Raw genomic sequence first — 27,605 nt, 5'->3', positions numbered from 1 at the left:
AGAGGGATCAATAACACCTGCAGTTCAAATACTTGTAACAATATTCCAATTGGTCTTTTTGTCTGCAGTGGATGAGATTAGACACTTGCGGTGTACAGTAGTGTGTCTCTCATAAAAAGGGTCAACAGTAGAAGAAGAGGTCATCAGTGCTCAAGGACGAGTGCATCCCTCCTTTTTCTTTCTCTCTCTTTCCTTCCATGGTCTCTTCTGTGTTCTGTGGCGTCAGATGGGTGTGTGTGTGTGTGTGTGTGTGTGTGTGTGTGTGTGTGTGTGTGTGTGTGTGTGTGTGTGTGTGTGTGTATGACTTTGTGTTGTGTGAGGCTAATGTGAGTGGACATCCCAGGGGGGCAGGGCTGAGGGTTAGGGGTGGGCTTGAGAGCAGTGATGAGCAGCAGTGGCTGGAACTAGAACTGCTGCAATCCCAAAAATAGAGGCTGTGTTCTGGGACAAAGAGGGCCACATCCAACACGGCTCACTACCGAGTGTGGGTTTGTATCTATAGATCCTTGCACGCATGCCTTTTCTTTCTTCTACATATGGCCCGTATCCCGTAAGGCTTGTGTTTTGGTTGGCGTGTGTGTGTCCTCTAACTTCCTTTTTCTCATCTTCCCTCTCCTTCTTGTTCTCCTTGTTCCCTTTGCAGAGTAGGATAGCCGCTCTAATGCTGATTTCAGCCGACAGTGTCCCTCGGGGGGGATTCTCCTGGTGTCTTAAGCCAAAACCTCTGTGACGCACATTGACTCAAACACATAGGGGGGTGAGAGAGTTTGGTCTGGGCATGAAAACTGCAAGAGCTGTGGCTGAACCAAGGACTACAAAATAGAAGTAAAAAAGGGCCGAAAACCAATGTTACTGCTGGGTCAGTAGATATCTTACTATGAGAAAAGTCCTATTGAAGCGTTTGGAAAAATGGAAGACAAACAGAGAAATGATGGGGTTCCAAATCAAAGACTCTTGATTATATTTCCATGTATTACTATATTTCTTTGGTCTAAAATGACAGACAATTGTGAAAAATGTCCATCCCAGCCCCTCAAAGTCCAAGGTGATGTGTTTAAATGTCTCGTTTGTCAGTCTATTATCCCAAATATATTTACTATAAAATGATATACTGTAAAACAGAGGAAAGCCGGAAAAATTTATACTATCCTATTCGCGAGGCAGAAAACAGCTTTTACAGCCATTTGTACCTGTGTACTCTCATGTTCCAAATAACCCAGCATCCCCGAAATGTCATTTTGGTGTCTGTCTACGCCGGGACCAAAATGTCAAATGTTTGATATTGGGCTATATAAATAAACTTTGATCGATTGATGATTGATTTATACTTTAAAAACTACTAACAATGAATTGATCATTATCTAGTAATAGTTTGCCATGTGGTAAATACTTGTGTATGCTGCTCTTGCTCTTTTGCACTTTTTGCATCATGTATTTTGTTTTTACCATGTTTGTAAAATGTAATTTTCTTAAATGTTTAATGTTAGATATGCGGATGGAAACTAGCTCAAAGCTAAATCTGGCACTGTTACGCTTGACACATTTGAATGTTTTAAGTGTTCATTACTGTGCATTGTCCCTGCCAAATAAACGATTAAATAAATAAAATAGTAAGCTACTACTTTCTGTTGTTGATTCTTTGATCAGTCGTTGCAGCTTTATTTGACACTAGCACCTTTCTGCAAAACTGTGTCCTGAAAGGATTTCATGATTATCAGGTAGATTTGTCTCAATATTATATATGTGAGTAGATCAACAACCTGTGTGTAAATGTGTAATATGTAAATGTGAAAACACCTTCCACAAATAAAACGTGTGAATACTATAATACATTTACAAATAAACAAACACCTTTTGTTAATCCAGTTTGTATTTGCGGATCTCAATTCTCTGTTTGTGTTCGGCTCTTACACACCCTGACTTTTGGGACAAATGTTCCGACGGACTGAACGAAAATCTACTAATGTCACTCGGCCACTTTCAGAATATGACGTGGTTGCTGCTTCTCCAAGTAAGAGCATGCAGTCTGCTTACGCCATGGCAACAGTAACTATACCATACATGATGTAGTTGTCTGCTTCTGTCTTACACACACTCGATATTACAGCTCCAGTAAAAGTGAAATTGCAGATTTGGCTTGGAGCTGAGAAAAGAGCAAGAAGGAGGCAGAAGATGAGTATGAAATGAGTAAAGAAAGTAAGAACAATGGAGACAGTGTTTGTAAAACAAAAGGTCAAGTTGCATAGGAACAGATCCAAGGTCAAATGCCCCATCGTGTGTTGCCATCACTCATCGTGTCCTGGTGAATATGCTCAGCTGATGGCTCTCTCTGTCAGCCGTTGTATTGTATGTCATCGTCCAATTAACATGACCCACCCCTTCATATCGAATTAACGAGGACGATATGTGAGAATGCAGCCCACTTCTTCATTAGAGATCACCCGTCCTCGCTCTAACCCTCCCGTAACCCCTGACCCCTGTTGCCATGGAGATGCTGGGAGGAAGAGTGCCAGAGCGTGAGAGGTCACTTTCGTTTTCTCTACAAGGATTCTTCAGGAGGACGGCTTCATTCCCTAAAAGATGTGTGTGTTACACCAGTGTACCTTTGTGTACCGCTAGGAACGGTGAACGCAAGCAAGGAAAGGGAATGAGCTGGTGAGCTGCAGCTGTTTATAAGTGATGTTAGATTGTGTCATCTGTTGTGAAGCTGACACATTTGAAGTCAAATCAACAACAACTTGACAAATAATGATGCCTATTTTGTGGAAGAGGATTAGAGGAAAAAAGTTTTTGTTTCTTTAATTTGTCTCTGTTTTTAGACAAATATATGTTTTTTTTGTCAAAGAAAAAAGTCAGAATTTGAGATTTATTGAAAAAAAATTTGAATAATATTTTGAAAAGAATTCTGGTTTTAATCTCAAAATTAAAAAAAAATGTTCACTTCTGGTCCGATCTTCAAAAAATGTTTCACATGTGGCCCAAATCCTCTTCCGTACTATCAAGCAATTCTTGGGTCTCTGGAATCTGGAGTGCCACTGTAGTAAATCGACTATGAAAAAGCGCAGGTACAATTTCGCTAACTTTGAAGGGAGCTGCTGGACTGCACAAACCACTGGTTCCAAACCTGAGGGTTGGTCCCCGCTATGAGGTCACAAGATAAGTTCAAGGGGTCATTTAAAGATAACTGAGTCGGCAATAAGGGAAATATTGTTCTGCATCTCAAATTGAGATTTTCTTCTGGATTTTTCTAAAGTCTTTTTCTTCCTTTATTAAATTCTAGTGAGTTTTTCATCTCCAGATCTTGATCAGTTATTATCTGATGTTTAACGGAGGAAATTAGATTTTGGTTGAATAAATGTAACAAGCAGCAGATTGAGACGACGGGAAACAGACCGATAGACAGGCTGAAAATACAAGGAGGCGAGAATAGAAGAGTGTGTGAAGTTTCATTCAAACATAGAGAGGAACAGTGTGTGCCACGAGGTGAGGTGTGGAGATGAAAGAGGGAGAAGAAGAAGAAGAAACTCTCTGAAGTCTCCCGTCTTCCCATCCTGCCCCGAGAGCTTCCTGCCTGTCTGCCCGGAGCAGGGGAAGGACAGACAATGGGATGAGTTTAGGACCGGAGGAAGTCCTCGGGCGTTTGTTCCCGCCAAGTGTATTCCGTTCCACTTTTCTTTGGGGGAACGTTGCTTTTGGCTTTTATCCTTTCCTCTCCCCTCTTTTTCCTCCTCTCCTGTATCCTCCTCTCCTCACTTTCTGCACTGTGACATTAAGAAGCATCCCACCAAAAAGGCTTTCTTTGCTCTCACTCAATCCAACCACCTTCCCTTATTCTCCAGCAGTCAACATTAGCAATGAGCCAGCATTAGCCTTCTGCTGTGCTCTCTCTTCCTGGCCCCCAGTCTGTAGCTTAGCATCTGGGCGCAGATAATACAGAAACAGCGTCACCTTATCTCCTCAGAAATGACACACTGGGCTCACGCCGTGTCAAGCGGCGCCTGGTCCCGCTCCTATCTGATCCCGTGACGGAAAATGAAAAACTGCCGTGCTGAGCCCTGAGTGTGAGACACAGCACAACAGATCTTTAAGGGAGTGTGTGTGTGTGTGTGGTGCGCAGCTCAACTCCTCCTATCTCTGTCAGTTCTCACTGCCAGTATTAGTATAATGAAAGAAGCACAGAGATAATCTGTCAGTGGATTTTGTTGTGACTGCAGCGAAGGGCAGAGGTGAAGTGAATATAGAGTCATGTAAAAACAAGGGTTTTTTCTATTAAAAAAAAGAGTTTCAACTGAACTGAACTAAAACCCAGCAGCAAGTGATGACACTTCAGGGCCTGTGTCTCCACACTGTAGTTACTCTTTCTGAGCCCTGCACACAGTGTATTATTTCATGGCGCACCGCTCTTTTTGTGTGGCCAATTTGACCGTTTCTAGACTCAAATATTTCAACTTTTCAGAAAATTGCTGACCTAAAAGCCAATTTGTTAGCAGATGGCTGGACGGACACTGGATGTTGCTGCTTTCGGTGAGTGTTGTACTTTTATCCCGGTACAAGGCTTGTCTTCATGCTCTACGGCTGTCAGTTTGAGTGGTGAAGCTTAGTTAAATATAACATCCATTAAAAAAGTGATGGGAGCATTTTTTGTTATGAAAGGTTGGGAAGAGGCTCTGCCCAGGGCCCTACAAGACGCTATGTGGACACAGCACAGGGCCTTCGTTTTCCTTCTTTGGCACTTGGCCTACAGAATGTACTATATGACTGTCCCTAGCCCCTCCTACCTGCGAGCAGAGGTCCTGAGGCTTCCCCCCCAGGCCGTGGGGCATCTCTCGGCAGCGCGTGGACAGGTTGAGGATGGCGGTGGCGGCCATGTGGGCGGCCTCCATGTCGTGACTGAAGTCGAAGCTGCTCTTGCTGCAGGTGCTGCTGGCGCTGCTGCCCCCGCCCCCTCGGCCTCCTCCCGCGCCCCCCCCCCCACAGCTCAGGCTGCTGCTGCTGCTGCTGGGGGCGTAGGTGCTGGTGGTGCTGCTGGCCGAGCTGGACGTCTTGCAGTAACGCTTGGCTGAGGGTCGCATTCAAGACATTCAAAATGAAAAGAGGGCTGATGCATTTAGATTAATACTGAAAATCATGATATGGATTTACGTGACTTGAAATGCAGGTGCATGCATACTTCTTCCCATTCATAAAAGTAAGTTAATTGACTTTATACGGTCATCCAAAAGTATATCCATGACAAAGTTAGCTTTTACATTTGTTTATCTTTGGCCCTTGCAAACATCAAATTGTATTCATTCTAAAATATATCTTGGAATAATTGAAGAAGATGATTACAATCTCTGCCCTAAATTGAGAGTTTATAGATGCATGAAACGTAGCCTTGAAAAATAAATCTGTTAGATCTAGTACATTGTATGGAAAAGGATTAGAGGGGCATTCTGCCTGAATGCCTGAGAAAGGGAAAAAAATCCTTTTTGATCAGCTCTCAAATAATTGTGACCCTATTTCTCTTCCGTAAAATCGACACTGTTATTCAAACCAAAAATAATATACCACATCAGAACATTTGAACTATTCTTGTGAGCCTGTAATGTTTATGGCTTGTGGTGTTTTCATAATCTGGTGAGCACACTTATGAGTTGACCCAATCTTGAATAACTCAAACTTTAAAATCCACCAATGGAGAAATCAAGAAGGTGACACGGGAATGTTTTCTGAGTAGTACCGTCATATCCTTTGGGGGAGGAGTCTCTCTGGCCGTGAACTTTGGGTGCGATGGCCCGTTTCCCGTACACCGGGTGGTTGGTGCTGCCGTCGAAGGCGCTGTAGTCGAAGCTGGTCTTGGAGTACTTCTCCAGCTCCTTGGCCAGGTTGGAGCGGGGCGTGCTGGTGGAGACATTGTTCTTGTAACCATACTGTGGATAGTCCAGTTGTTTGACAAAGCACATAGGCCGGGAAAATAAATGACGAGGGGGTGGAAGTTGGACTGAGGCACTCAAGATTGCCCAGGGGAAGGAGAGGGAACTTCATGCAACTTGCATCTGCCCAAAAGAAATGGGCAGATGCAAGGGTATGAGCAGAGGTTCATGGAAACACTCCATGATTGGAAACTAGTAGATGGTTGAGATGATTAAGAGTTTGGGGCCTCCATTGTTTACACTATATTCATGGGTGCTTTCTCCCCCGTATATAATAATATCTCTGCTACAAGTGATTTATGTTGTACCTAGACAATAAAAAAACTGCCAAAATTGAATTTCCACATTCATTATACTGGCATACTTCTGATGTGCTCTTATCATTTGATATGCATTTATATCCCAAATCTAAGAACACGAAGAAATGAAAAGCAGGATTGTATGCTGTTGATGTTCAGTTCATTCAAAAAGCTCTGCCTGCGCTATGATACATGAGGCCAATTTTGTCAGGATCTAATAAAACCGCTTGCCTTCGACAGTGAGCGCAGAAATGAACGTGCAGCCTGTTGGAAGTATTCTCAGGGGACAGGAGAACGTAAACATAAAACAAAAAGGGGAGACTCAAATCTCCGCCGCTTCACAAAATGAAGGGGAAAAAAAGAACAAAACATTCCAGCGTGACTGAATAAATGATATAATACAAACAGTATAATTGAACACAAAACACACATGCCCTTGTAGTGCCTGACCACCTACTATACAGCCAATGGATTGAATAACAAAGGCTGCAGAAGGACTTTTATCTATGCTATCTGCTTTCTATCCCATATTTAGGCCACGTCCAACCTATCATTTCATATGGGATGTATATACAATCGAGAAGGGGAATACTACCTTAGGACTCGGTCAGGGGCCTGGTTGGATTTGGGGAGGTCGCAGCCCACGTGCTTCTCCTGCGCTTTGGCCAGTTTCTCGGCTGCAGCGATGGGACATCCCGAAAGACTGAAATAAGAATGAAACCTAAGCAATGGAACTTACTTTTGAAACATTTTGATAGGTGAAAATGTTATCATAATAGCACATGCTGTTAAAAGTGTGGGGTACATGTCAGCCGCCAAAAACCTGACCAGCTTAAAATACTAACTCATTAATGTTCATCACTTGTAACTCTTAAAAGTGGCAACAGCTTGCATGTTTCTGGTTGATCGGTTTTAAATAATTCTAACAATAGATATTCCCATATGGACAAGTAAATAATGTGCATGTATTTCCTTCAAATATGAGCTGACAAGACACAACAACACTTGGGCTGTTCACCTACAGCATGTTCCGGTTGGATTTACGTCTGTAAAACTTCCTGACTGACCAAATGTCACAAAAGTTCGTGTTGTTATTCTTAACCCCTATTACTCCCCATCCAGTCTGTCACTGTAGTGTGCCGGGCCGTGGTGAAAAAATGATCTTTGACAATGGCCTGAAGCCAGTGTGGAGTTCCTGAGCAGCTGTCATGGGACGTGTGCCGGTATAACGGTGTGTATCAGGTGCCAGAGTTTATGGAGGTTTATATCAGCGCTTTCTAGTAAAAGTGAAAGTTTACTGTGCGTGCCCATGTGCCTGCCTATTTTCACTGAACCCAGCGTGGATGCATGCTGCTGCTCCCGGGTCTGCACCTCTCCTGTCACCCCTGCTGAGTGGCAGAAAGGTGCTAATGGCTACTGCTACGCCCGACTCCCTGAGCATCTGCTGTGTGTGACACTCCTCTCTCACTGTCACCTCGCCCCGTCTGACAGCACTGGCGACAGCGCCCTGCTATTTCAGTTCTTCCCTCCAAACCGGCACCTGATGGATGCAGTTCTTTTGCCACGAGCTGATGAATGATTTACGCTGTGGAGGGTGTGAATTGCTGCATTCTAATCAGTCTCGGTTAAACCACGGGAAAGGTAGGCAGCTGAACTGCTTTTATGATTCAATTTGAGCAAGCATTATAAGAAGGAATGTACTTTTTCACACACCAAAAATAATATGTTGCAAAGACAAAAAAGAATGGGGTTCACAATAAATAAAAAAAACGAGAAATTAGAAAATGATTTCCAAACAAAAATGTAAAAAATAAGTCCCAAGGTGAAAAAAGAAAGGTGCATTACGGACAGTGCCAGTTTCTTGCGGGCAGGCTGTCACTTACCTTCTGTGGGAGTTTCTGTTGCTATTGACATGGCCGCGTCCCGTGCAGCCCAGCGTAGGACACTTAAGAACATTCTCATACATAGCCACGACTTCACGCAGACAGCAGATAGGAGTGAAAGACAGGGAAGGTTAGGAGCCCCTTACAATCACGCATGAGCTCTATTAGTGTGTGAGGAGCTTGGCATTATAAACATCATTAAGAAATGAGCCTGTGCGAACCCAAATGACCTCTTCTTCATTTTAATGAACACTAGTTTGAGAGGGCAGGCAAGGTTTCCCACCATATTGCTACCACTTATCCGGCCTTTCAAATTAGTATTCATGGAATAGGGGACAGTCATGAATAAAAAGATGTCATTTAGGTTTAACAGGACAAAGCCAGCGAGAGACAGAAATGGAGGGAAATTCTAGGCATGCAGAGCAACCAACAGCCAGCAATCATGCAAAACACAAAACCTTGAAATCAATGGGGGACGCAGACACATGGAACACAGCCCTCTGATAGACTGTTATCATTCTGTGCGTTGTTAGGGTAGAGAGCGCAGTCTTCAATACCATTTACCATTAAAACAGTCCATAACTGTCTCAGATCCCCTCGGCAACCAGCCAATTAGATTAATGATCTATGGATGTCCGAGTGGAGCCGTTGGAGCCCTGCAGGCGGGGGCGCGGGGAAGGGTCGTCTCCAAATCAGCGGCTCGCAGGGCCAAACCCCACTGGCACCAGCTTCATCATTATCGCCCCCTTAAACTTTAACCTCTCATCATCCTCCTTCCCTTACATACTAATTGGCGCTGGCTGCAGGTAATTGGACCAAGCCTGCCACCTCAACATGCCACAAGCCAATACATTATATATGCTGGTGCCGCCATGCCCTCTGCAGAGACACAGAGAATGGCAAGAAATTAAACTGTGGTTATGTAACTAAGCGTCGTACTTAAGTGTTTATTTGAGGTACTTTAGGGAAATATTGTATTTTTACTTTACTACAGCTTTAGTTACTTTACAAATTAAAACTTGGGCATAAAACGTCAAATATATGAGATATGATGTTTGTTTATAACTAATTAAACTAGCCACTAGACTTCTTTTTAAGAGATTAAGAGATTTAAGAGAAAATGAATCGGCGACCAATAACAAATATCTAATTTTCATTTTCTTTAGAATAATCTTGTGTGTTTTGGATTTCTCTGCTGCGGGTACATTTTTCTATTTATACTTAGTTCTTTTTACTTAAGTAACATTCTCAATGCAGGACTTTTACTTGTAACAGAGTATGCTTACAGTGTGTTATTAGTACTTTTACTCAAGTAAAGTATCAGAATACTACTTTCACCACTAGGCCTGATCCAGTGAGAAAAGTATGACAGGAGGGTGCAAACCGGAAGCAATGAGCCTCCAAATGCAGACGTGGTAATTCCCTTTTAAACACAAAAACAAAGACTCCCATGTGAGCTAGTTAAATATTTTAGCACGCCACAGAAAGGAGCCACAATGAGCAAACAGGAATGGGACTTAATGAATTTGAGATATAATTTAATCGTAATTTTTCACATTTCCCAAGGAACAGTCTGGTTGCCCCGTGTGATTTCCCAATTAGATGGAGCCACTGCATTAATAATACATTGTCCATTCAGCAGAGCAAATGTGTTAATAGAAGAGAGAGACTTGCCCACAGCTAAATCCTCCCTACAGGGTCATTTTGTGTCAAATCAGATAGAGCGTTTTCGTTTACATATTTGATTTTGTTTAAATCTTTTGTATGTGCTATTTGAGAGCAAAAAAACGAGTTTTGCCAAATATTTTGGGCTCATTTTGGAGATTACAGAGTTGATTGCCACTTGGAACATTGTCATTTTCCCCTACAAAATCTCTTAGGCATTAAAGCTATTTTTATGGTTCAATATCTTCAGACATATAACTCATAATGATTGAAAGGCACAAGAAGATGTCATATATTTCATCACTGGCCCTTGACAATGGAAGACATTGCAAAATGGGTGTGTTGGGGCCCCTGGCAGTCCTCCAAAGTACAAACGTATGGATGGTAAGTATTTCCTGGTAAAATGCAGAATTTGATTGATTGTTGTGGCAAAGTTCAGAAGCCTTGACATAAACAGAGTAGGGCTGTGCGATTATGGCAAAAATCATAATCACGATTATTTGGGTCAATAATTGATATCACGATTATTAAATACGATTATTCATTGACTTTGAAAAAATGCATTTATTGAACTTTAAAACAAATACAAATAATAATTTGAACAGTATCTTTTTAACTGTTGATTACCCTGAACGTATAATTCAACTGAAAAACCAATACAAAAATAAATAAAATAAATGATACATTTAAATAAATAATATCAAAATAATAAATACCAATAAACAAGATCAACAAATATTTTGGAGCGCACTTCCCCAAGCTACAGTACTAAACATATATAAATATGATAAATACAAATAAATGAGACCAAAATTAATTAGATCAAATATGTCGCAGTGCACTGTCACAACCTAGCAAAGCAAAATAATCGCTTTTTTCGATTATGTTGTTTTCGTAATTGTGGCAGGCCAAAATCGTAATTGCGATTAAAATACGATTAATTGCACAGCCCTAAAACAGAGTCAGATATATGGCAAGTACAACAATCAAGGTTGCCAAAATAGCAATGAGAAGGCTCATGTCTTTTAATACTCACCATATCTTGGAAAAACCTTTTTCACAATATTGCCAAAACATATTGTTTGCTCTCAAATATGAGATTGCTCATCTATACTTTTAAAGTAGTGAAGCACAAAGTCTGCATGAGGCTGTTCACCAGATATTAACAAAGTCTGGTGATAAGGAAGATATAACTCAACCAACAGCAGGTAACTCAGAGAAGGTCACCTCTAAACAGCAACACCACTCTGGGTGTGTGTGTGTGTGTGTGTGTGTGTGTGTGTGTGTGTGTGTGTGTGTGTGTGTGTGTGTGTGTGTGTGTGTGTGTGTGTGTGTGTGTGTGTGTGTGTGTGTGTTTCAATCTCAAGTATCCTATGGAAGTGAGGAGCAAAGGGCCGAAGATGATGCCACAAAGATCAAGAAACTAACTTTTTGTGATCCAAAGCATTCTGTGCCGTATTACTGGTATCGTTTCCCCCAAAAAAGTCAGCCCCATCCACACAAGTGAGGAACAGGAGGAGGAACGGAGACATCATGTTCCAAAATCTCCAGTGACAATCAATTCAAGCCCATTCCAAATTCCATTTTGGGGCTCTTGATCCCAGTCAAGGTCAAGTGCTCTGAGTCATTTTGCATTTCTCTGAGACGTCTCAGGTGAGGGACCTGAATGTGAGCGGCGCTCCGCAGAACAAGAGTCAGCTGACACTGCTCGTCTTTAATGCTAACTAATTTCTTTGCCATTATTAAACCCTCTTTTATTTTGATTGCAGTCTGGGTCATGACTGATCATAACTGGAATTTCACGCTGCACTCAATGAAACGTATAAAAGGGCTTTTATTGGCACAAGGTGAACAAGACTAAATAGCCAGGGTAATATCTCCAAAGGCAAAACTCACTATTTATTCAAGGCTAATGTTTATTGCCACTTCACTTGATCCGTGGCTCAGAGATGCTGTATGATAGAGCCCTTCTGTTCAACAGAACTTAATTGAGCAAGGAATACAAACAGATACAGGGGTGTATGGCATGGATGACTGACATAAATGACATAAAAGGTGAAGACACATTAAAACTCTACACAAATGAGATACAAAAGCATGGCATTCAACCTTTTCTTATCAGTCACATATTGATGAGAAGAAGCATGCAACACATTTAACCTTGCAATGATGAAACCAGTAGATAGGACTGCATATGCATTTACCAACTGTCAGTCAATGTATGGAGGAAAAAGTCTCATGCAGTCATGTAAATCAGTGATTGACAGCTCTTGGCCATCCCACCAATTACTGAACAGCCTCTATTTGCACATCACCAAGGCTTCATTTCCCACCTCATCACCACGGCACACAGGGCAGGCATTCCGCAAGCAAAACCATGGCCACATGCAAAAGGTCACAAGAGAAGTGCAGCTGTGACCTGTTTGACTCTCACTGCCCCCCCCCCCCCCCCCCCCCCCCCCAAACACATAACAGCAAGAACACATCACACAGAACAGGGCAGACACTGCATTGATCACAGGAAACATGCCGATTCCTGATCACCACAGGACAGGACGGTTGGATATATAGGTGTGTACGACTAGTGCTTACTTTCTGGTGGCACCCTGTCTTTGTGCGGACAGCCCGACAGACTCCGGTGGTGGGGGTACAGGCCCGTCACGTGCCCCGTGCCGTCACAGCCCGGTGTCGGACATCGACTCTCCTTCTTGTCTGCACGTGAAATATCTGTGAGCAAAAAGTCATTTTGTGATGATCACACATGAGAAATGCTGAACTGAGCACAAGGTTACAAGGGTGTTCAAATGCTGAACAGCTGTATCAGTAAGGAACAGATGTTAACAAAACATTTGCAGTTTTACTGTTTGGATTGTGATAGTCCGTCTGTTCTGGATTTCATTGACTTTTCAAAAACTATTTCCAGTGGCATCATTTCTAGGAGGTTCATGGCGCTCTTCGCAATTGAATTTTGAACAATATATTTAATATTATATTTGGCATTGCTTTTTTATATAGTTTTAAAACAGTAAATTATAACAATTTGATTATATTTTAATCCAATGGGTATAGTTTAGTTATTTCAGTTTTGGTTGAAGAACCTGACTTTACCCTTCTACTTGCTGAAACCAAGTCTACACCCTTGACTATTGTAACCAAAACAGTATTTTTTTTAAATGTATTTTTTTTCTTATTTATTGACCATTATTTATTGCTGTGCTTATTTGAAGTAACGTAGTGAAGACAAAGATGCCACAATTGTCTCGCTGACAGCTCTTTTGATCGTGAATTTTGTTTACTGTAATGAAATTGTGAACATTAGTGAAATATTACGACTCTTGAGTTAGTGACCTTCAACAGAAAGCATTTCAGCACTTCAGTTCAGATTCAAACAAGATTAATTATAGTTTATTAGGTGAGTGTGACAGTAAGGGTTCAAAGAGCACACACACACACACACACACACACACACACACACACACACACACACACACACACACACACACACACACACACACACACACACACACACACACACACACACACACACACACACACACACACACACACACACACACACACACACACAACACACACACACACACACACACACACACACACACTTATCCGAAGCCCAGATCAGATATAGTTTCCACCAAAAAGTACCAACGCCGAGCCGTGCCAACTGGCATTGTTTCTATGTAACCGTCCACCTTTAAATCACTTTGACTCTCAAACAAGGTCGAGGAATGTTCTTACAATCGACCTGCAATGGCTCTAGTTGGGCGCATTACCATTTAAAATCAAAATTAGGATAATATACGAAGCAATAAGGGCCCTTAATATATTTTCACAGCAGAGAGACAGGAGAATAGTGCTGTATCAGATTGTGTAATCAATTTGGAGTCATTTGAGTGACAGAAACCATTATCTAGAGCAAGTATTAGCCAAGTGGACAGGGGAGCAGCCATTATCTCCACAGAAAGACAGACCACTGATTAAAGTTTTACAGGCCTGTGTAACTTAGCAGCTCAACCTAAGGGCCTTTCTGGCAAACCAAAATAAAAGCAGAGTTTGTGGAGTAAGAGAAGAACAATCACGTGAAGGGGGTTGAGAAAGGACACCATTGAGGGGCATGGAGCACACCTACTCATACAATTACAAATGAGTCACCAAATGAAATCCCATGCCTCATTCATCAGGAAAAAGCACCTCATTATCCTCCATGGCTATCATCTATCTATGTCACGTTAGGAGCATATGAGTTTGGTACACATTTGCTGTGTCATGTCAGCCTCTTGTCTGCACCAGTGAAATAAAGGCAGGGAAATGCGTGGTGATGAAGAACTCGGTCTGCATCTTAACAATGGTTTCTTTTGAGAAAGATTACATTGGGTTTTAGTGTTTGAACAGCAGGTTGGATATCATTCTGTATTTCCACATGGCCTACGTGATGTTGCCGTGTGTTCCGCCTGCTTCCATTGCAGGCAGTGGGAGCAGCAGAGTGGAAGGCATATTAGAAAGCAGGGGATATTGATTGTGGCTGGGGACGGTCTGCGCTTTGCATAGCAAATGGCCCCCATTACCATACCATCTCTGGATAATTAATGTGCAGTCAGTTGGCCTGCCGTTCGTTATCGGTCATTTTGATACTGTTACATTTTCATCTCAGCCCGTGCTTCTCTTAGGAGCAGGGCTCTTCCCTGAACCCCCCCCCCCCCCCCCATCTGATCCCCCCTCCCTCTCCATGTTCTGTTTTATGAATCACATAGGAACCTTGGTCAGCGAGTGTCTGCCACTACCTCCCCCGAAGAGAGATGTTATCGTGACGCAACTGTCTTTTGCGTCCTCTCATTACTCCGACATTAGCCAGACACAGGGGCCATGGAAAGCTTTGGAAATGAACATGTGTGTGGCATTTAAGTCGCAATATATACCTGCTGTGAGTCGTGTGGCATTAAAGGCGTAATATAACCCAGCTGTAAATAAGCATGCTTTAATTGGTTGGCCTAATCTGATATGTTCCTTGTGGGGGGAATTTATCTAACCTAACTTAGTGTGAACATTGTTGCAGTCTGGGAAATGATGAGAGGAACAATCAAGAGTTGATGAAAGCATGAAATTAGACACTGCAACTCTCTGAGTTTAAGAGCATACATCGAGCACATCCAGTTAACTGTATGACAATTACTGCTGATGCCATGCTGCAGTCTTGGCACTATACGATTAGCCATATTATTTTTTCTGTGGTTTTAGTAAACATCAATCTAAATGGTAGGTCATAAGTGTCACAAACAAGGGTACAATGTTTTTCATGTTCCCTACAGAATGAATCCTCTCTAAAGGCAGAGGCCTCTGTTTTGTAGCTTCCTCTCCAGAGTGCTTGCGCAGGTTTAAAAATAGGCAGCTTTACCCCAAGCTGCATCGCAGGGATGAGATTTGCGGTCCTAACAGGCCGTGCAGATTGCCATTACTTATGCCTGACAAGCCTACCCTCTGATGTTTCCATGCTGGCCTATTTTAACAACATAAGCTGCTGCTGCCGCTCCCGCTGCTACCGAGATGCGAATTTCCAAATTGGCTGAAAAAAGCTTGTCCTGGGGTTATGGTGAGGTTCCCAGAATGCATGTGGGCTGTCTTCAGTACAGGATAGATGAGAATACAGAGCAAAACAGCAGCAGACAAACATTTTACCTGAGCTTGTTAAATGAGGTAAACATGTCTACAATTGTGTATTTTCCAATTGAGAAATAAGCACTCACCTTTATGGTAGAAAGGCTTCTTCATACCATCATGAAGCCGGGCTTTGCGCTCCACACCGTAGCCGTGCCGTGGTCCATGGTCGTCATGGCCGTACCTCGCCCCGTCTCTCCTGGCAGCCTCGGCCGCCATTTTATCCCGCATTGCCTTGGCGCGTTCTGACTCTAGTGCAATGGCCTTCTCCAACAGAGACAGGTTACCCTTTGTCATGTCAAACACTTCTTCCGATCGGTCCGACGTCACAGAGGCCGTGTCCTCGTCAAAGTCCCGCAGGTTGTTGTGATATCGGTTCTCCTGCGCGCAACTGGCGAAGGCCTTGGAGCGTGGGCTCAGCTGCTCCTCCAGCTTCAACAGATTGTCCATGTCGGAATAGTTTCTTTCAAGCGACCGCCTGTCGTCTTGGTGGAAATTCCCGTAGTTGTGATGCTGGGCCGGTTGATTGGGATCTCCGCACGGAAAATGGTTTTGCCCGGGTGGTCCATTTCGGTCAGTGGACTTGGTTTCGCTAAGTTTCCGAGCCAAGTCGAAGCATTGGTTCCGTAGGCACTCCAGACTGCTTAAACAAACTTCCTCGTCGCTGTTTTCTATTTGTCCGTTACTGTTGATCTTAACTTGTCCGTTACCACCATTGTGCCCGTTGTGAGGATAAGCATTCTCCGTGCCGTCCTCAAACTCCTGACCCTCTAAATTGTCAGAAAGTACCGCACCGTGACCTTGTGCTAGAAGTTTAAGCGAGTCCACCGTCTCCCGAACCACGTCACTGTCAACGTCCAAACTCAGATTCCCCCTCTGTGGTCCATCCCCTTCCTCTTCCTCCTCTTCCTCTTCTTCCTCCTCCTCTTCCTCTTCCTCATCCTCCTCTTCCTCCTCCTCATCATCCTCTTCCTCAGCACTGTTCGAGGAGTTGCTGTTCAACTCAGATTCCGTCAAGGCTCGGTTGGCGGCGTCTTCTGCGATCTTGCCCAGGTTGAGGAGGGACTTGGCCACGAGTTCATCGTAGTTCTCGTACTCTTCGCCGTTGTCCTTCCCCCCTGGTGGGCCAGATCTGGCATCGCCGCCGCCACCTCGACGGACGCCCACCCCCTCGCCCCCCTCGCTGCTGCTCATCTGATCATCCTCTGTTGGAAAGAAAGAACAAACCTCTTGTAATTTCATTTCCGTCATTCTATTTTACTGGTAAATCAGATTTCTGGGCTTGGTCCATCTAAATTGGATAAGGAACTCTTTGCTTCCCCTAATCATTTACTTTGAGCGTCTTAACAGCAGCTTGTGTTCTGAATTGTGAATCAGCACAGGAAGTTAAATATAGTGGCTGGGGAAGGTTCCAGAGAAGGATGCTCTGGTAAATGGTAATCTATGAAACCAGGGACTTTATCTACGGCCTGTCATATATTTGCCCTTATTTCCTGGATGTCTTTGTGGAAATAAATCAGGTTTTTAGAGTAATAATATTACAGAGGAATTCTGCAAATAGTTGCAAATGAGATAATATTGTATTCATTGTTCAGCTGTATCAAAACATTGTGAGAATATCTTTGAATTACAGACAGCTTCTTTTTTTTTTACAGAAGATTTTGAAATATGTTGAAAATCTGAGAGATAATATGATGTTCCATCTGCAACATGATGAACCCCAGTCAGTAGCTATTCATCGTTTGCGAGCAAAGTTCTTTTTTCATTCAATCATCAGTATCTTTAGAATTCCTTTCACTGCCTAATTGATTCTGACAGACTGCAAAAGGTTACTGAACCTCTTCTGTCAGTAATTTCAAGCACTCACTCCTGGAGCACTTCCAATCTCGCCTTTCACATTTCAGCCCTGAGCCACCAAGAGCACATCGCTCACGTCGGCGTCACATTTGCCACTTACATTCCTGAAGAGAGAATGAACCAAGACCCCCCGCCCCACCACAAACAAGAAATAATAAACACAGCACAATATTAGCAACATTTACCAGCCGAATACTTGTAAAATATGCCAGTTAGTAGAAGATTTCAAGTACTTAACAGCTAAATAAAACCAATGGTAGTGTATTGGCTGGCTGGAGAATTTTGAATTCTCACTAGCCATTTGGCCAGTGGAATAAAAAGTAGATTTATTTTCAACTGAGTTACGTTAATGTATAAACAAACATATTTTAATTATATATAAATGGCCCATCTAATTTGATGACATCATGTCTGTACTTACTCTACCACATGTGTGTATAGACTCCTTTTGGGAAATGGTTAAAAATAGTTTACATTCTGTTTTTTCTAGGTATATTTACGTAATAATCTTTTCTTTTTAAACGTAAACTTGATTTATTCAACAGAATGTATAATGATGCGTACAAGATAAGCCTGCATACTATAACAAAATATACTGTACTGTACACACGGTGTACACACACACCAATCTAATGAGAGCAACACACTATTGGTGCTTGGGGGGTGAGGGCTTTGGAGCAAGAAGAGGGAGCAGTCACGAATGACCAGGCTCACATTTTGACAGTGGAGGCTTCCTAACAGCAGCTTCCTGCACCAGGGGTTTAATTTTTGATGGTATGAAACATGGCACAGGAAAGCAATTTGAAGAGCAATCAAGGTACACAAAAGAGATATGGAAGCGAAACAGATTAAGGAGAGAACAGAGGGACTGCCCTGCCCTGAATTGGCTCTGGATTAGCTACAGAGATGTGCACGCCACTGAGAAGCACAGAGAAGCTCCAGAGTGTCACCTCTATTACATTTGGGAGATTGGAATCTGCCCAGCGACGGTAATGAAGCATACAGAAATATTTTTTGTGACTTTCTCAGGGAAAATGCTGTTCATTAAAGATATTGTTAAAGCCTCTGATTCCAATAAAGAAAACATCATGATTATCAGAGGTGGAATCTAATGAAGTACATTTACTCAAGTCCTATTCTTAGGTACAATTCTCTGTACTTTTATTTTAAACTGCTTTATTCTCCACTCTATTTCAAAACCTAACATTTTACTTTTTACTCCACTTCATCCAATTGACATCTTACTGTAAATTACTAGTTACTTTACAATTCAGATTATGAACTGATACAAAATATAACTAAACTAATAAAGAAATGTTGACAAAATTAAAAGTTAAGATTTACTCAGGAAAAAAGCACTACTTGTAGTAACAGTGATAAAACTATTGTTGCATCGATAATCATAATCCAGTAATCTAATATATAAGAATATGAATTTGGCCATACGCACAGCGAGTACTTTTGGTCTTTTAAATACATTTTGATGCCAATTCTTACAGTAAAATACCCTTGTACTCTTAAGTGAAATTTAGAATGCACAATTCTGTTTGTAAAAGAGTATTTTTAAATGTTTGTATCGCTACTTTTACTTGAGTAAAATATGATGAGAGGATGTTCAGGAAGGTAATGAGCTACTGCTCATGGACAGAAGCGCTGCTGACAGTTCGGAGAGACAGGCATCAGTCCACTGTCTCGGGGTTAGGCTGAGGCCTCGGCTGTGGGCTCTAATGAACACCAGTCTGTGGAGATTCACATTGTGCAAGGAAATAAGAGCATGGCTGCTGAGATGCCACATCAACACTTTGGGTGGGTAGAGCTGCGCGCCAAGCAGGGTTAACACACTCCTCTGTCAGAGCTTCACTCTTAATTGGACTTGAAGGCACTGTCAGGTCTAATCGTGATGCGGGGGTGCAAGGCAGAGTCTGCTCCAGAGAAACCTGCCAGATCTGGTCTCAGGCACGTCGGGAGGCGCAGATAGTCCCAAAACTACAGGGTGCTCTTGTATCATGTCTTCAGGGAAGGCATTATTCAAATCTTTGATTGTCAACATCTCTAAAATTCTTACGATTTTAATATGTTTCAAGTGACAGACTACTGAAGGGTTCCTTGTTTATGAAAAGGACTACTTTCTGGTTAGTCTTTCTGTTGATCATGTCCCAGTTTTAGCTCTCATGTCTCTATTGTTTCTGATAGAGGTCTTCTGGAGAAAGACTAAAGCACTTCAGTAGGACATCATTACAAAGGAGCATCCGGATTATTTTAGCCTCAGTTTAGATCATTTCTTTAATTAAAGTGCTAAAGAGCTTGATCAAAATAAAATCAAGAAAGAAGACAATTGGGTGCTACTCCACATCTCCTGCATGTTCTGGTGGGGGCAGACTGCAGCTGTACACTGAAGGCTTTGAACAGTATGCGAGTCAAATGTGCAGATGAATGAATGATTAAAAAATATCCAATCACTGTGAGAATAATACATTGTATTGCTAAAGCCATGCTTGATTCACTGTATGTTGTTTCTGGTCTTTCATCTCTTTCCAGTAAAAAACACAATCAGAGTTTGAACATCATGTCCAACTGTCAGCCTGACAAATATGGAAATATAAACCACTGATATGCAAATGCAGCACTTTAAATGGATAGAAAAATATTGGGGGTTTGAGTCACGTTGAGTCAAGTTTGCAGTAAACTCCTCAGCAACATATTACATTTTCTTCCATATAATGTGAAAACCAGTTGTTGAAATGGGCAGGAGGAGAGCTAGCTAACGTTAGCTCTTAGAAGTGGCTAAATAACGAAGCTAACATATGACATAAATAGAGCACCTTTTTAATGGGTTATATTATTATGAGTTAAAGCTGTATACATGAAACCTTAGTTTTGAGCGGCCGTTTATTATCATCTAAAAATGTTTTAGAAACTTTAAAAAATACATTTGTTTAAATTGTTGGAATGTTTGCGCAGCAGTATAACATATTTATATTAGGCATGGAATTATGATCTGTAGAGAATCGTAGAATTTAATAGTATTGGTACTATTTAGTACGACTACCTACATTTCTGGTATTGTGCCATCCCTAATAAGACCTGCTTTCCTTTAGAGGAATAAAAGGTTTTATAGTGCGTTTGCTGCATTGTTATCATCTTTCCAAAGTGCTTTTGTTAATACGAAGAGATCTCACCTTGCTCTTGATTCTGCTCTCCTTCCTCCTCCTCCTCCTCCTCCTCCTCTCCATCGTCATAGTCCACCTCCTCTACTGCATCCTCCTCTTCTTCCTCTTCCTCTGCCTCCTCCACCCTCTCTTCATCAGCCTCTTCCTCCTCTTCTTGCTCCACCTCTACTTCTTCCTCCTCTTCCTCCTCCTCCTCAGCCTCTCCATCTCCATCCCCTCTCTCCACCTCCCCTTCTTCGGGCTCCATTTGCTCCTCGTTGTAGTCCACGTAGCCTTCCACCTCTCCTTCTTCGTGCACTTCACCCTCTTCCTCCTCCTCCTCCTCCTCTACCGCTCCTTCCTCCTCCTCTTCCTCCCTGTCGTCCATCTCCTCGGTTCCGTCTGTCTCGTAGCACTCCTCCATGGTGGAGTTGTCCATGTCATCTAGGTAGGTGCTCCTCTTGGGGGACGTTTCCAGGGTTTGTCTGTCTAGACTCTTTCTCTTCTTGGCCTGGGGGCAGCCGTGCACACTGCGGAGGGGAGATAAGAGTGCAGCCATTAGCGGTTAGCCTTAAATGCTAACGCTCATGTGCAATGAGGCCTCTGTGTTAAGTTACTGTGGTTTACAATCCACAATCCAATACACCAATGGAACAATGGGCCTCTTACTGCAAGGAAAGCAATGCCTGTTATTCTTCTTCTGGGGAAAATATTAAACTTTGCTTAAGGATTCTTAATTAGACATGTACTCATTAACTACGGGGCAATTCTAATAAAACGCTCCATTTCTTCTAGAAAACAGTTTACAAAAGAGATAAAATCTTGATCTTTAAAGCAAACAAGGCGGAAGATTACGTTTATTTTCACATTCATTTGTATTCAGGTAACATCAATTTGTTCTTCAGGCAAAAGAAAACCACAGTGCATGCTCCGCAAACACTTTGTTCCAGAGCGATATGCAGCGCAGCAAAACACGACTACTTGTCTGGAAGTGACTGTAAGGGGGGGGGGGGGGGGGGGAGACAACCTGTAGCCTGATTAATTGAATCTTGCCAAGGCACCTCAGGTTTTAATGTATTCTCCGGCTCCCCTCGGCAGCAGGGGGACAGATCCTAATCTGATAATCTGATAATCTGTGTATTCGCTCAGGCTATTGATCAAAGGGGCTAAATCCATTTCACTCATCAAACCTCAGAGAGCCCCGAGCTGCTACCTGGCCCCCCATGTGAGTGACTTTAGAATGTGTGTTGCTGTTTGTACATTCATGTGTGAGTGTGTGTGCGCACATTTGGCACATTCCAACAAAAGCACCCTCACAGTTAGAATTATGACGAGTTATGCTGAGTGTGTCGGCCATCACATAAAAGCCTGTGTCCGGGCTGGAGTGTCAGAGAGAGCTAAACACGCTTTGGGCATGTTCACTCGGCTGTGAAATATCCCTGGCTCCTATTTTTACAACCTCTGGATGTTTCCCCGGCTCTGCGCTGCTTAAGAGTGAGACCTGATGTGAGTGAATGGCACAAGGCTCCGGGTGAGACTGACAAATGGTAGTTAGTCAATGTGTGCTGCTTTTGGCGCCGACTCGCTACAGAAAAGGCTTATCGCACGGTGAGGTGGTATCGCGGTCTTAGAAACCCATTACTGTTCCCTCTTTTTGGCCCAGTTTTTAATGTCAGTGTGTCCAGCAGTCCAATATCCTATCCATCCTTCTCTGCCCGCCCCCGCTCCCTCTCTCCTCCGTCCCTGACGTCCATCAGTCAGTCAGGGTACAGTCAGCTGGCAGGCTCAATCTCGCCCGGGCCCCGGGATTCCTTAATGGTCTGACCCCCTGCACCCCCCGCAACCTGGGGCCTCATTTCATTAATCTAAGCCCACATGGAAACTCATTCCCTGCCTGACAGCCGGACCTCTCCCCCAGGGCAGCGCGAGGGTCTGCAGGATGGTGAGGGAGGGTGTGTGTGTGTGTGTGTGTGTGCTGCGGCACTGTGATCAATAGTGCTTGTGACCAAACATCTCAAAAGCACATTAAAATGCCACTCATCCTGGCCCCTGCGTTCCAGCGCCCTCTCCAAATAAATCAAGGGCCGGTCCCAGCAGGTTAGCGGCTGCCAAGGCAGGCGGGCTGGCAGGAGAGGAGGATAGGTGAGTGGGGGGGAGGAGGGGGGAGGGGGGGGAGCGTGGAGGGAAAGAGGGAGAAATGTGGGAATGGCACATAGACACTCTCCTTCTGAGTCTCCTGGTCCTGCCTCTCCATCTTTATCCTAGGGTGCATGTGCTGTCAGTCGTTGCAGCACAACTCAGAGGCTGACAGGGATTCATGTATGTGACTACACCTGAATCACTCTTTAAAAATAGCTGGAGCTAATGGAGAGCTTATAATAAATATGGGGCTGTGTATTTGCTCACTGTATTTTTTAAAAGGAGACAAGTGCACTTGAATATTTCGGGTCAAGATTGCACAAACAAAGAGGCCTTTTGAGAGCATGCATAATAACCTGACTCTGCTAGAAGTCCCACCTACAGGAACACATATTTGGCTCCTGGTTTAAATGCGACTGCAGAGCCTCTTATGTAAATGTTTTGTAATCACGCTCGTGCTAAGAGGCGTTGTCAGGTTGTTGTGACACCGTGTGAGAGGTGTGTTTGCCCCGACGCTCCTCAGCCCCACGATGACTCAGCCACAGGAAGCCTCCACAGCTCCGCCATCCCACGCTCCCTGGCTGTGTCGCCGTGTGACCTTGGCTGCAGCGTTTGTCACCACAGGCAACGCATCCCACTCGCTGCACTTGGCAATTTCAATTCCAGAAATGATCAGGTGGCCTTAAAAATTAAAAAAAGCAAAGGCCTTCTGCTGGTATTGTGCAGGGAAAGATGAGAAAACATAACCCATCTAAGTTCCTCTTTGCTTTGTCCTCTGGCAGAATCACATACAAGAGGAGGGTGCCCTACGAGAGGTAGCAATCAAAGAAGAAAGGAGCCTCAGATCACAAAGAGGAACACTTCAAATCTCATGTAGTAGGCATCCTCACTATTATAAGATGGAACAAATGCTATGAGGGCGTGAACAAGTGGCCCTTGTATGCAGGAGAAAACCCTCTGTTAATGTTACAGACAGGGCCCTATTTTCTGGAGCATTAGTGTGAGGTGGGAGCGGCAGGAGAGGCAGAGCTCCCGTTTGGCTAATTTTGGGCGACAGTTGAGCGACTGCTGGAATGCGACGGCGTTCCACGGCGCCTTTATTAGCAGTCATATTAGCGGCTGTTCTCAGCGGGGGCAAAAGCTTTAGCCGGTCATTAGCATCACACGCTATTTGTCTCCCTGACACAGGGAGGAGGCTGCCTCTCCCCCTGCCTCCTCTCACTGCTGCTTTTCTCTCCTCTCTCCCTCGTCATCTCTTCCTGTCACCCACACTCTCACCTCATATTTCTCTGTGTCTGTTCTCACCCATAATAACTTCACCTGCTCTTTCCTTCCATACATCCACTTTCTACCACCTCCTCCACACACTGTATATCTCAGAGTATATCTCTCTCCACCTGCACCCCGTTTCCCATTTTCTCCTCTCTCTCTCTCCCCCCTGAACCCGAGCTCATTGTTGACGCTCCTTCACTCTCCACAGAGCACACTAGAGATGGAGGGAATGCACCACCTCTGGCTGTGCCCCCTATCCAGCGGGAGGATCTATAGACACGTGTGGCAGAGCCCCGTCTCCATGGTGATACCCTCCAGAAATCCATGAGGGATTCACCATCCTCACAGCAAGCCAGTGAGGAGGAATGAGAGAGAAAGACAGACAGGGAAAGAAGATGAGCAGAGGGGAGGATAAATAGAGGCTATAGGAGCGAGACAGACAGGAGAATGTATGTTTTGTGTGCATGTGCGTATACAGCTCTTATGTGTGCACGCACAATTGGGGGATATACGGTGGAGCAGTTGAAAAGAAAGAAGAGGGATGTGTGAAAGAGGAGAGGATCATTTCAGAGCTGTCAGGCTTCTCCCGCTAGCTAGGGGAGAACAAAAGAGCGAGTCTTGGTGCAGGAGGCTCAGCGCATGGCAGACGCTGCAATTTGGGCGTTTTCTGCCGTCTCTCGCTCACATATCAGCTGCTTTGGCTCACGCACACACACAGCAGCTTGTCCTTAAACTCATCAAATATTACTTCATAGCTGCGGTGTCACTGAAACATGCATGATGTTTTTGTGAATGTGCTGAATTTACATGTCCACTTGGATTTACACCAAAGTCTTATTAATACGAGATGTTGGCGTATTATCTTTTCTCGTGTGTATGCATATTTCAACAAAGCAGTAACATCCTACATTTCTTGGTAATACGACGGTGTATATGTTTTTTAAGACGGCTAAGAGGCATCAGTCCCCGACAGCCATGCTGTTCGGCTCACTGGTTTCGATAAGCCTGTTGTTGCCCATTCACTGCTCCGGCTCTGGAATTTGTAGCCTGCAGCTAACAAAACCCAGTCTCAACTTTAGTCAAATACTCACACTAAGCCCCTCTGCCCGGACAGGACTGAGATACAGCACGGACTCTAGTGGACATCTCAAATGCGGCTAACCAACATCTCGCTACATTTTTATCCTGCCTCCCAGAGTCCATCCAAGGCGTGAGCGGCTCCTCTGCCAACTACTATTCACAGGTGGTGTGTGCGCCTCACTGATACTGTCCCATCGAGGAGAGGTGGAGTACTTGGTGGAGGATGTGGGGATGAAGCTGAGAGCATTAAAGATGGGATAAGACAAATCAGGGCTGTTCAGATAGAGGGCTGGGCTACACATGATAGTCAAAGATTTGGAAATGTGGGTTGGAGCTTAAAGGATAAGTTGATCAGACGTTTAAAAGAACAATAATCGGGAACTGATTTAATGACTGATTTCATGTTTGAGGGATTTTCAGCAAAATGACAACCATTTGCTTCTAAGTATTGAATCTGAAGATGACTTGATAATAAAAAAAATGGTTAGAATACTTATCAGTTGTCGTGTTATCTGAACTTATTTGTACAAATTGGGTGAACGCAGGTGTAAACAGTACTTTAGGTAACCATTAAGTCATGGTAATGGCTAATTACGTGTATTGATCTATTTTGATTTAATATGCCAAATAATTGTTCAGACTCCTAGAATTGTTCAGACTCCTAGAACTGAACACTTTTTTGTGATGGATCATGCAGAATATTGAGATGTGTATCATACAAGCCATCTTACATGATTTGGTGGTGGAGGTCCTGAGCAGGAGAGCTCACTCGGCAGCAGATTCCGGGGATGTAATGCGGCTATCTGTCATGCTGCAGCTAAATTCACTCCTGGATTAGCCAGGTAAGGAGTCTCTCCACCAGCGTAATGACTTCAATCAATCACCCCGACCCAGAGACTTACAGAGAGACGCCAGCTAGTTAGCTGCTAGCCCAGCAGCCATTTTGGAGAAGAAATGCTTTCCTCCAGCGTGTCCATTTGTCTATGTAAGCCACAGTGTTGGCTGTCATGATAATTGTTTGTTTAGATGAACTGACAAGAACGAGTTAGTGTGAGTGAATAGAATAACAGGGGTAAATTATATTGTGAGCCAAATGCACATTATAATTTTACCCTTCATTTAGTGTGTGCTTCTTACAGGAATAATAGACAGTGTATGAGTCCCTAACTATTTAATCTATAACTAGATTTATTGTCATTATCGATTGTTATATTTTCCTAATTAAGTTATTAATCCAATAAATGTAACAAAATGGGAAAATTCCCACCACAATTTTCTAAATTCCAACAGGATGTCCTCAAATCTGTTCAAATAATAAAAAAATAAAAATTGGTTTTCTGTTTATCTACAGAGCGACTTGCTTTTCGACTTTTGTTTTTGTTGTCAAATCCCATGGGAAAAACCCAAGCTATATCATCCATATTCAGCTTTATCTGATTCCTCCTTCGTTGTTGTCCAAAAACGACTAAAAACAGATAAATGAGCCACACTAATGCGCAAAGTGACTTATACCTCATCATCATAACCATGGGAACAGCCGTTATTTGAGTCAATCCGTTATAAACTATCCTTCATTTCTTTTGAATGATGTGATTCTAAAAGTACAGCACAATCCTGTTTAAGGTGTATTTGGCCATTTTCAAAAGCTGTACATCTTCAGTAAGAACCTGGCAGGAACCAATGGGCTTGTGGTGTTGAGCCACAGACCAGCGGTGTAAGAAGCATGTACTGAGAGATAATAACACGTTGTTGGTTTCACTCTTATATAGGATTTGTAGACAATATCTACAATATAGTATATCTCCAACATGATCCGGTACTGTAACTCTGTCAGACTGATGTGCCCTTCCCGTGTTACATTCTGATCCCAACTCTGCGTCATGTTACGAGGCTTCATCTCCCCCAGCAGAGGAGGAGGGCTTTTTTGACATTGATGTAATTTAGTTGGCAGCTGCTCTGAGGGGAGGGCTGGCCGTGGGTGGGAGGGGGAGTCTGAGATCGACGAGGGCTTGTGGGGGTTCAGGGGTTAGAGATCAGGATGTGCCCGGCCTGAAGCTGGCCCTAAGCATCTGGCCACCCCCTCGCCCAACCCCCCCCTCCCCCCTTCATGCCCACATCCCCCTGGCACACTCCGCACTCACTGCACATGATCTGCTATTCCCTTTGATGCCTTTCCTCTGGGAGGCAGTTATAAAAAAGAAAAGAGAAGGATGAAAAAAAAGCATAAACACCACCTGTTTATCTGACGCCGGGTAATGTCAGAAAGGTATTCTGCAGGCTTGTCATAATATGCTCAGGAGGCAAATAAGGGGGAAAACTACAAAGGGGAAAAATAAACAAATGGCATCAGCGGGGGAAGGCATGACGAGAGGAAGCGCATGTGTATTCCAATGTCAATTTGGTGGCCCTGGTTTTGAAATGCATTTAAAAGTGTGTTTTAAATTGCATTAGAGGTTTATATAAGGACAGAATATGCTATGAAGAAAGAGTCTCTGGTGACAATATGGCATTGGTCAAATAAACTATTATTACACAAGTGATTGTAGTTGCACAAGACGAATACCAATCAGAGTCCAGCTTCATCACACTTTTGAAATGATAACAATGGTGTCGGAGGCAAACTGAAATGAACCCCGAGGCTCCGCACGCAGTCTAAAGTGCATGAGCTAATGACGG

General features: G+C 43.4%; 1 protein-coding gene across 1 annotated transcript in view; it reads right to left on the bottom strand.

Annotated features, from left to right (window-relative positions):
- The window catches only part of myt1lb (myelin transcription factor 1-like, b), a 90,303-nt gene that overhangs the window by 14,779 nt on the left and 47,919 nt on the right, over nt 1-27,605 (bottom strand). The window contains exons 5-11 of the mRNA XM_034124599.1: nt 20,469-20,968; nt 15,522-16,637; nt 12,355-12,489; nt 8,098-8,188; nt 6,813-6,917; nt 5,723-5,952; nt 4,779-5,059 (exon numbers count right to left, since the gene is read on the bottom strand). Coding sequence (XP_033980490.1) covers nt 4,779-5,059; nt 5,723-5,952; nt 6,813-6,917; nt 8,098-8,188; nt 12,355-12,489; nt 15,522-16,637; nt 20,469-20,968 — 2,458 coding nt within the window. The remainder of the gene's footprint in view (nt 1-4,778; nt 5,060-5,722; nt 5,953-6,812; nt 6,918-8,097; nt 8,189-12,354; nt 12,490-15,521; nt 16,638-20,468; nt 20,969-27,605) is intronic.

The sequence above is a fragment of the Trematomus bernacchii genome, unplaced genomic scaffold (genome assembly GCF_902827165.1).
Source record: "Trematomus bernacchii unplaced genomic scaffold, fTreBer1.1, whole genome shotgun sequence".
Classification (NCBI taxonomy): domain Eukaryota; kingdom Metazoa; phylum Chordata; class Actinopteri; order Perciformes; family Nototheniidae; genus Trematomus; species Trematomus bernacchii.
Note: the sequence above shows the minus strand (reverse complement) of the source record. Positions and strands in the feature narration are given on the sequence as shown.